This window comes from Parasteatoda tepidariorum, chromosome 9 (genome assembly GCF_982258835.1).
Source record: "Parasteatoda tepidariorum strain Cologne lab strain chromosome 9, Ptep-v5.0, whole genome shotgun sequence".
Taxonomy (NCBI): Eukaryota; Metazoa; Arthropoda; class Arachnida; order Araneae; family Theridiidae; genus Parasteatoda; species Parasteatoda tepidariorum.
In genome coordinates, this window is record NC_141763.1 from 68,641,203 (window position 1) to 68,652,924 (window position 11,722).

Below are 11,722 nucleotides of genomic sequence, written 5' to 3' on the forward strand. Positions count from 1 at the left end.
ATATCCAACTATATTTAATCCTTTGAACTTTATAAAAACCGACAGCAAAAAAATTCAAAAAGGTTTAAAAAAAAGTTACAGCATATTATGAAATACGAAATGAGAAAGTTTTAACTTATAGATAAGGTATTTTTTTTTCTGAATGAAATAAAAACAAATTGTATGATTTTAGAAAGAAAAAAAAATTATTTAAAAAAAATAATTAATATTTTAGTTATCTTTAAGGGTGGGAAAATATTAATCAATAAAAAGTCACGTTTAAGAAGAGACAGAAGAATAGAAACTCAGTATTTTTACATTGAAAGTTGTGGTCAGAAGAAAGTTGCAGTTACCAAGATGGCGGCATGCCACTACTTTGGCTTAGTATCCGAGGCTTTATGTGACGTCAGTGAAAGCTGAACAAAAATTATCGAAAAACTAAGGAGCCCCCAATTCTACACTAGAGCCTTGTTTAGTTTTTTGCGAACGTTCATTTTCTTCAGTGTGTCAAAAACATACATTAAAAAATTTAGATAGTAAGGAACAAATTTAGCGTAGGTCCATATTTTTGGCTACTTTTCACTTTCAGACAGCTAACCGAAAAGTACCATTCAAATAAACTTTATAAATAAAAAAGAAAAAGAATAATATTTCTTTTTATTATCAAACTTTAGGAATAGAAAACTTCGAAATCGAATAATAATAGCTTAAACGACATTCAAAAACCATTTAAAGATTTCCAGCTGTTGAAAATCAATGTCTTGACAAGGGGATACCTGCAAGTGACGTAGTGTGGGTGTCTCGATCCTGATTGGTTGTGGAAACGCGGCATTTGTTTACGTTAGCAACTGTTCTTTCCATTCTATTCCGAGTAAGCCTCTCCAGTCGAGTATTAATTCTTTTAAATGGCACATTCTAAATATTTTCACAAAAATTCTTTCTCAAAGATTTCAATTCTTTCACTATATATTTACACTGAGACAAGACAGGCAGGAAGCCATGTGGAACATAAACTAATTATTCATCGAAGTTGCCAGGACACAAAACGAAAATATATCATAGTTATAATAAAATATATAAATAAATAATAAATCTTAAGTTAAGTAAGAAAAGTAGACAAGAAAGAATTACATTTCAACTAATTCAATGTGCGATATTTAATTAACTTATCGTTAATTAACACTCTAACTTATGTAGAAGACTGAACTTAACTTTAGTGCACTATTTAGCTGATAAAGATTAGCTGGTACTGACGTCATAGGTCACATGTGTGGGTCTGGGAGGTCTTCTTCATGAAGTGCAAGTATAAAATTCCATCATTCCATTAACAAATATGTTTGCTAGTTAAACTCCTTGTTTGAATTTTAGCTTATGCGAACCATAATAAACTAAATTTTCAACTATTTTAGGTGGAAACTGGACATTTTTCTATACAGGGTATACTGTAATAACTGTCTTTGGAATACATAATTTGAAGAAAAAAAATTAAAAAGTTATCAAATACATAGGTGTCAAAATTAAAATAAAAAAGTATGCTTAGGGAATGGCAAGTTAATATTTAAGTAAAGAGGAAACTAAAATTCTGCGGAATAACTCGAATTCATTAGTAAGGAAGACATAACAAAAACGGTAAAACCAGTTTGATTGCTAGATGAAACATGAAGTATTTCTAGCAATCGATTCTCAATTCCTGTCTAATTTATTTAGCAATCAAATAGATTTTGATACTTTCAGTTCCAATTTCCTCACTTATATTTCGACAAATTTCGATGGTATTATTTTTGTCCTGGCTGCAATATTAATTTACAACTCCAAATGTGCATATTTTTTGTATTTCATTTTTCCCAAGGATTCTACAAATATTATGCTACGGATGGGTATAAAAGAACACCCTGCATATAAGACTTGATTGAAAATAGAATTGATGTGTGTAGAATTGAAAATTTAGAATTGAAGAACCTAGAAATTAGGATTGAATATTCATAGATAATATTTTGACAACTACCATAAAACATTTTGAAGAACATTTTTATGAGCAATAATTTGTAGTATTATGATTAAGTTTGGACTGATTCAGATCGTATAGCCCTCTATCAGGAATGGAGGTTGATTGTAAAACTACAATTACAAAGCGACAGAACTTTATTCAAGTGCACTTATGACTGAACTTGATTAGACTGAACTTACCGATAGTGGTACGTAATTACCATTTAACTGTAATACTGATTGCAAATGATAGTTGCAATTTAAGAACACTATTTTAATTCGAAGTAACCGTAATTTAAAACAAGACATGTAATCACAACTCACAAGTCTATTATAGTAGCAGTCATTACTAATTGAGATTTAAAATACTTATTCTTTAGTATAGTAAATTTTATTAAGACTTAAAAATATATTTTATGTAATATTAAAAGAAACGTAAATAAGTTTTTATTAAATATTTAATTTAAACATCGTAATAAAATCAATTAGAAAATTACAATACTAATAATTGTGTAATTACTTGTAATCACGGTAAATTACAGCCATGATTATTCGTAACCAATATTGCATATAATCATTTGATAACTTGAAATCAATATAACATATAATCATATGATTTGAAATCAATATTACATATAATCACACAACTTATCAATATTGCATGCAATCATATTATTACTAGCAATTATTATTGCCGAAAATAATATGATACTTGTATTCGGGTCTAAAATTCTAATAACAAATATAATTCGCTCGAATCATGACTAAGATTGTAAACAAACGTCTATTACTTGACATTTTTCCTTAACTATGCGAAATTAGCATTTAAAAGTTGTATGCCAACTTAATAATCACTATTAATTGTCGCCATGATTACTTGTAATCAATATCGCGTATCATCACGATTTCTTGCAATCAATATTGCATATAATCATATGATTGCCTGTAATCGTAGCTAAAATTTTAGTTTTAATCACGACTACAATTTAAGCAAAAATTTGATCATTTGACATTTTTGCCTAACTCTGCAAGTTAGAATACCTTCAAAAGCTTAAAACATTATAAACTTTTAATTTTATAAACTAAATGTTGTTATGTTATAATGTTATTGATATAAAAAGAGCTGAACAGCTGGTTTTACAAAGTTCATTTAACTATAGGTACTTTAAAATAACACTATAAAATAACACCTGGTTTAGCTTTGAAAGAAACTTGAGTACAAAGTAAACAGTTCTATTTTATCAACGGCTGCTTCGTGATATGTTAGCATGGTACATTACGTTTCACAAGACTGTGATTGAAATTCAATTTTCCATCAATATGCTTAACATTATATTAACAAATTTACTTAGATTTTATCTTGTACTTTGTCACTATTGACATTATTAAGTAGGAGTAGCATAGCTGAAAGCTCTTGATAACTAAAAGCACTGACTCTTTTTTTAAAAAAGGCACTTGATCTTTGGAAATGGTACTGGGATTCTGGCAAAATACGCCAGCTTTATTAAAAACAACTATCAGGGATATTGCCTTTCTGTGTTAAAATATAATGAGAACCGTGGGGATTCAACTTTAAGTTATGTTTCTTTCTAAGCAAAAAGCTATAGAACTTGGAAGCTAGAAATTACGACAGTGTATTGATAAGTTAACTGAGAAAACAAAAAAGATATGAAAAACTGAGAAAATAAAAAAAATTGACGTTTGATGATCAATTCGAGAATTATTATATGTTAAACTTGTAATAAAAAAATTTAAATCAATATTGATATATCAATAAATCAATTTGATATGCTCAAAAGACCAATTTTATTTATGAACTTACCACAACGTTTTAATTCCTTTTTACCGAAATTCCATTTTTTTTTTATTACGATAGTGTATAAGTACACTGAGAAAACGAAAAAAATATGAAAAACTGAGAAAATTAAAAAAATTTACATTTGATCACCAATTTGAGAATTATTATATGTTAAACTTGAATTAAAAAAATTTAAATCAATATTTATATATCAATAAATCAATTTGATATGCTCAAAAGACCAATTTTATTTATGAACTTACCATAAGTTTTTAATTCCTTTTTTCCAAAATTCCATTTTTTTCTTCAAATTTTATTCCAATTTCGCAAATTTAGTGATTTCTTTAAATAACAATTATTTATCCATGGAAGAAGAAAATTTTATTTATTTATTTCGATATCTTTATTTTAAAAATTCACACATGAATTGATATTGAAAGTAAGAAAAGAGAGAGAGAAAGATAAGATGCTCCCAGGTAAAAACTTTAATTAATTTATGTTTAGAATTTTAAAAATATAAAAATCTTAGCAGTTTTTTTATTTGAACTATTATAATAATAAATTTTTCAACGAATAAAATTACTTCTCATATATTTTATTATTCAGTCAATGATTTGATTTTTACACTGCGTGAGACATTCCACTGTTTATATAATTTTTGGGAACTTAATTATAAATAAGCACTTCTCAAAAGGAATAACGTATGGTAAAAACTACCAGAATATGGTAAAATTTATTGTATTTCTGGCTCTATGGGAACCCCAAAAAGTTCGATAATTTTTACTGAAGCACTTGGTATATGATTTTGGAGAAATAAGCAATAAAATATAGTTCAATAATGCGTGATAAAATTTGGTAAATGTGGTAAAGTTTGGTAATTTTATCATGATACCTTAGAGGATGGCATAGAAAACCATTTATTCGGCTTAACTTTGTTTTCAGTTTTGTACTTTTTACTAAATGTGTGACAATATTGACAATAAAAAAACCGTTATCATATGAGTGGAAAAATTACCAAAATAATGGTTTAAATATCATGTATTTTGCTTTTCAATACCTTAATTATGTTTTTTTTACCAGAAATGTCATTACCATAGATAATGGTAATTTTGTCAGAATTCTTTTCATTCTGTTTTTTTACGTGTATAAAAATTGCAGCTCGTTGCAGAATTTCTTCATAAAAACATAAATATTTGAAAAATTACTTTGATGATGGATAAATTATTTTAAAGTATTTAATTTATTTTCTGTAAAATAATAGTGTGTTTTCGAAAATAATTTTTTCATAAATATGTCAAAACGCTAAATAATTGCTTTAATTTATGTTCTCACAGTAATATAACTTAAAGATTATTATAATTTGTTAAAGATATTATCAAGTAACCTTCTTATTTAAACTTTATACACTTATTTTTATTTGTAAATAACTAGACACATTTAATGAAATTATCTTGGTGCTACATTGACTCAATGTCCAAAATTCAGCCTTTTGAATAGAAAAAAAATATTTTTTATGGTAGAAAACTTTTACAACAATTTAAACTGATTTATGACAATAAACAGAATTACAAAATTTACTCAAAAATTTTGACCAACTGTCACAAACTGTGAATTAAATAACTTAACTGTTGCCTGAGCTTTTAAGTTTTGTTTCCACGGTTTGAAAAATGCCCTATTTAGAAACAATTATTTTAATATAAAGCTACATTTATGTTATAATTCTACTTTATTGCTTAAAAATGTATTTATGTTATAATCTGAAGTATAAAGAAAAAAATGGAAAGATAACTATAACAATAAATCAACTTAAACATCGCAATAACAGGTATTCAATTATATTGTCATCCTAACTTTTGATTGGTGGATTAAACAGATTATTTCAAATCAAGTGATCATAATCCTTTGTAATTGTATATATGTCAAACACATATAATTTCTATTAGTTACAATCATGTATACTCATAAATGGAGATCATGACAATTCGTAATAGTACATTAAGATAGTAATTATCACAACTTATAACCGGAACTACACTGTAACAATTCCTGATCTCCGATATATAGTATCAGCATTTTGGATGCATAATCCGTAAAATCCATTTTACAGCAAAATCCCTTTTTACTGTAAAATATTATACCGCAATTTTTACAGCAATATTTATTTAATTAGAGTGATTTAATGATTTTATGGAAATTATATTATCGTAAAAACTATGGTATATCAGATTTTTTTGTTCCGTATCATGTCCCAAGAGTGCCGGTAATTTGATACGGAATTTTTTACAGTGTGCAATTATAATCATAATTTATGATTGCTTGCAATCATGGTTTCAAATGTAAAATGTAAACTACAATATTGCATTATTACGACTTGTAATCAATTCAAACTGGTATCCAACTCCAGTTTCTAATAAAAAAAATATTTATAAAAAACCTTCGAAAAAGTGTGGCAAAAAAGAAACAATAATAAAAATTAATTGTTTGAAAAATTTTAAAAAATCAGAATTCTTTGATATTTTAGAAATACTATTTTAGAAATGATAATTTAGAATGATAATTTAGAGATGATAATGAAATGATAATTTAGAAATGATAATATTAATTTAAAAGTGGGAGAATAAGAGAAAGATGAAAACACTTAAAAACTTAAATGAAATATACCCAAGGAGATGCTTGTCTATTGTCAAAATACCTATTGTAAAAAGCAAACCTTTGCAATTTCCAATTATCAAGAAAGTTGGGTAGTTACGACATATCTTCATAAACATTCAGAAATTTTAATTTACAATTTGTAAAAAAAATAAATACCAAACTCAAGATAATATTTCTCATTTTTAATTCCACAATCTTGATTAACACGAGTAAATAACTTAACTAATTAATAACTTGAACTGATATATTGTCAAATATAACATTTTATTAAGGTTACAAATAACTGACACGTTATTATGGCAGTATAATTGTACCAGACCCTGGGTTTTGATGATTTAAAAAATCTAGAAATATGTCCTTAAAAAATAGTAAAATAAAGGGCATTAACACTAGAAAGACTGAAATACCTATATTGCCCAAAAGCAGTCAAAATGACTGCATTAAGAAAGAAAAACTAATGTATAAATAAATTTGCTTAAAATTAATTTTTAATATTTTTGATATCATTTTCAGTTACGTAACAAGTTACTAGTAAATACCAACAATAAAAATAATTATAAAAATCACAAAATTCTAAGAAATTGTGTAATTATATACATCATTGTTTTTCTTATTGAAATTAAAAAGCAGTCAAAATTACTTCCTTGCGCAATCTAGTGCAAAAAATTCATTTAAATAATCCCGTATTAAATTTAAAGATTTCTTTAGTAAAGTATCGTATGGCATAAAAATGTAAATTAAGAGAAATTGAAATTTAATTTTCAATTAAGTTTGCAATTAATGCTAAATTCAGAAAAAAAGGCTGAAGAAGATAGGAAAACTGTTTCGATACATTTACATTGATGCATCTACAGAAATATACTTCAAAACTTCTATTTTGTGAAAACACAGAAAATTTTATTAACTTAGAAGAATAACCAAAAATCTCAAAAATGCCCTAAAATAAAAAAATCCAAAAATATTACTTTTTAAAATTTGATTTTTCAGTAACTATACGATCGGTTTCCGTCAAACCCTGTACATTTTTCAAATTTGATGTAAAAAAAATTTACTTCTTGCAATTCAAAAATTTTTTGACTATTATTAAATAAAATATAAGGAATAATAAACATTTACTAAAAGTTTTTTCTTCAATAAATTATTTTTGGATAAACAAATTTCATAACTAAATGCAAAAAATTTTTCATTTCGCTTAAAAAGTTCTCGAGAAATGTTAAAATAAGCAAAAATTAATATTATGGGGTCCAAATTTTGGACAGCTCTCCTGACCAAACTATTCTGACCATATTTCCTAGATTGGGGCTACTCGTTTCATTTTGGGGGGTCAAAAATCTGAATCCGTCCAAAAACAGGTATATTTATTCAGAAAAAAATGCATTTTGTGTCTGATTTCATAACTTGAAACATCGTCTGTACTAATTAATTAGCATATTTGAGGTCATCCCCTCTAACCATTGAGACCTTGACCGTGAAGATTCGATCAAACGTTATTCAGGGAGTATCGGTTCTTTTTTCTTCTTTTTTTGTGCACTATAACAATATATTTAACAGTGTCAAAATTAAAATTTTTTGACATATTGGTATATATGCTGATTTATTACTCAACCCTGTCCCGCCTCCGTCAGGGGGCATCCAGGGAGATATATATACTAATAACGAGCCATAATATTTACTACATTTTCTACTAGAATAGTATGGTGTCATTTTATTCCATAAAACCGTGCAACTTGATCTTTCTCTCACTGCACTGCACGAAATGATAGTTCAATTTAAACAACAAAAATAATTCGGAAACAAACAAACAAACAAAAAATTGGGATCTTAAAAAAGTGCGCTTAATATTACTTAACAAAATGTCAATACTATGGTTCAGTCTGCACTCCTCAAAAATCAGTCCAATGTTGAAACATAATATGTATGAATGCGATGGAACCTTAATAAATTGTTAAATTGAAGCATGTTTCCATTCAAGTGGAAACATAAAAATTAAAATTAGTTAATTTGGCTTATTTACTTGATAATATGGTACAATTCGGTACTTGAATTAGATTGAAGCAAATTTAGACGTTAATCGGGTTTGTCGTGATTCAATAAGTTTAATAGTGTAGAACAAAATGTGTAGAAACATAAAATACTCTCCTTCAGTCTAGCAGTCACGAGATGAGACTCAAACCAAACTGAATGTTTTTCTCATGATTGTCAGACAATACACGTTGTAAAAAAATTCCGGATCAAATTACATTAAAAAGTATCGGCAGTCAAGGTGCCGATACTGTTTACCGTAAAATCTATTTTTACCGAAACATGTTAAGGAACAACAAAAAACTGATATACCATAATTTTTACAGTAATAACTGCCATAAAATCACTGAATCACTCTAATTAAAAAAATATTGTTGCAAAAATTACGATATACTATTCTTCTGTAAATGTACTTTTTTTAAATGATGTAACCAAAGTATCGGTACTTTACGCCGAAATTTAATCCGGAATTTTTTACAGTGCATTTGAGAACTATTTATTTTAACACAATAGCAATTTTTTTTACTTTCCAGTACTCTAATCTTATAAGATTATTTAATTAAATCGTTTTTGTATTAGTTAATTAGTATTGTTGAAACAAGTTGTATTTAATGCCCTAACCAATAAAATAATTTGTTTTATTAAAACTATCAGCTACTGAATAGTAGATGTGTTTCAAGCTTGAAGAAATATGAATCCTGTAATTTAATTTTTTTGCATATGAATTCACGATTGGGTAAACTTAAACTTGGTTCAGCTAAATATCATGTTTATTTTGCAGCAAATTAGCATATCTTAATCCAATTTACAGTCAACCTGTTAAAAGCCAGGTTGGCAAAATTTTGAACACAATGGTTAAATCCTCGATAGGAACTATGGTTTTGCCGATTCGGTCAAAAAACTATCCAAAACACTTCAGTCAACAGTCAAATAGATAGATTTTGTTGAGGCGATGCAAAGTATTGTAATAAAATAATAAAAATTAACAACAAGTTATAAAAAAAATTAACAACTTATTAATTAAACAACTATCAAACATAGATCTATGATGTAAAAATATATGCATTAAAAAGAATTGAATTAAAAGTAACTGGTTCCATCTTCTTTGTATTTTTGAGCAGTTTGATAGTTTTGAATGGTAAGCCCAACGCTCTCTGTCCAAAACTCAAACCCTGATTAAATATAAAGTTTATTAATATAACCTAATATAACCTATAATATTAATATAACCTATGAATTGCGAGTTTTTCAATTGATGTTGAATAAATGTTTAAAATTAATTATGGCTGAAAATGTAGCCTGATATTCATTTTTATGCAATGAGTGTATAGTTATTCATTACATTCGGAGATATTTATTCATTTTTTAACTATTTTCTGCATTCTAGATTTTGGATATTTTTTTTAAATTAAGAGCGGTTAAAAACCGTTTTTGACAACAAGTCACTTGTCCAGCCCAAATCCAATTCAAGACTTTCGAAACTCTAGCCCTGCTAATCAATCAACTTAAAATACAAAATTTAAAAAATGTAAAATAGACATATAAAATAAAACGTGTAAATTAAACAATATGTGAAGTTAAAAAACATGTAAATTAAACTTACATGTCTGGATGTCATGTACGAATCCTCTAATATCAAATGATGTGTCTCCCACCTCCTTAAGAACCTTGAACTCAGTAATTTGCTAATTACTGTTCTAGTATGATTTAGGCGACACAAATGCACTTGTCCCTCGTATATAAGTTTAAATCTGGGACCCTGAGGACTGCTGGGTGGCACAGGAGACCTGCATGGTGTAGAACAGTTTGATCTCCTGCCACCTGAACTGCCGGACGATGAGGAATCTACAGAACAATGTCTTCCCGGACTAATTGTCAGGAACTGTTTAGGTTCCTCCGAGCAACTAGAATACGGACTAGAATCCGCATTTTGGATGCTGGGATGCAATGGCACAACTGTTGCTGAATCGCTATCGTCTGCATCATTGTTACTCACTGTCGGTATCTGCAGCTCAACTGAACTACTTGTGCTGCAGCTGTCGGTGGTATCTTCTGGTATCTTATCCATTCTTAAGAATGTCACTTAAATGTATCAGATGACATTTTTGATTGAATTTTAAGAAATCATAACAAGGATAGCAGACTGGCAATTTAGCAGTCTATGGGTAACCATCTTCTCATGGGTATTAAATAATATTAGAACGATATTACCCATGGTTATTTTTTATTATTCAATAATAATTACGTACTGAAAATTAATAAATGAAATTTATAATTTCAACTAAAGCAATCTTGAGTTTAATTAGTAAGTTTTTGAATATTTAACTAAAATAATAGTATTCCAAGTACATAATTTCATTTATATAATTCATTATTATAGCTTAATTTAATCAGTTCAATCAATCATAGCGTTTATTTTTAATAAAAAAAATAATAAAGCTCAGTAATACTATAACCTTCTTTCACTAACTGGCACTGACCCTTTCTTACGCTACTAACTAGTATAATTAACTGAATACTTATTTCATCTCATAATTCAAGTATCATCTTGCTGTTCATCTTCAAACAATAAGCTGAGAAACATGTTTATCCATAACCGTTCACACCATTAACAGTACTGTTGACACAGTATCAAGCCAATGATCAATAATCGGATACTTTCGTAATTAAAAACGTTATCGATCTGACCGGTTGAGTAGTACTGATAGCTTCATATTTGAACCATTTTTTAAAAGTACTTACAATTAAATAGCACATCAATATGTACTGGGTTCGAAGCTGTTATATTTCACAAACGATAATTCTGGAAATCTGGAACTTTTCTTGCACTGCCTGTGGAAAAAGGAACCCCAACACTTGTAAAGGGAATTGAGAGTTATTAATTCTTGCAATAAGGAATTTGTTAATCCCGGGATTGAAAGGATTAAATTGGAAGCAATCCAAGAATCGGATAAATCCAAAAGATGACAGATATTTTCGATAGGGAGAAACGTGATGAAGACCGAAGAGAACTTCTCATCAGCTGAGCAAAATGGAACCTTGTCCAGGGTTGCATGAATTCTAGCGTTATGCTGATTCCATTTTTGTCGCCAAGTTAAGTTTCGTGTCGCCAGTTTTCAAGGACTGGATGTTTTTTTTTAATAGAAAAACAGAGCGGTTTTTGTGAAGTTATCTTGCTTTGGTATTTGCATGGTTAAAAAACACTTATATTAAGTATCTTTAGTTGAAGTAGTCTTCTTCAGTTGTTTGTTAATATTAAAAATAGTAAAAAAATAAATATACAAT

General features: G+C 27.8%; 1 protein-coding gene across 1 annotated transcript in view; it reads right to left on the reverse strand.

Annotated features, from left to right (window-relative positions):
• Positions 1–11,492, reverse strand: part of LOC107444686 (C-Maf-inducing protein) — a 69,387-nt gene extending 57,895 nt beyond the window's left edge. Inside the window, exon 1 of the mRNA XM_043038702.3 lies at positions 10,041–11,492. Within this exon, the coding sequence (XP_042894636.1) occupies positions 10,041–10,505 (465 nt within the window). The 5' untranslated portion in view covers positions 10,506–11,492. The remainder of the gene's footprint in view (positions 1–10,040) is intronic.
• Positions 11,493–11,722: the final 230 nt, after the last annotated feature.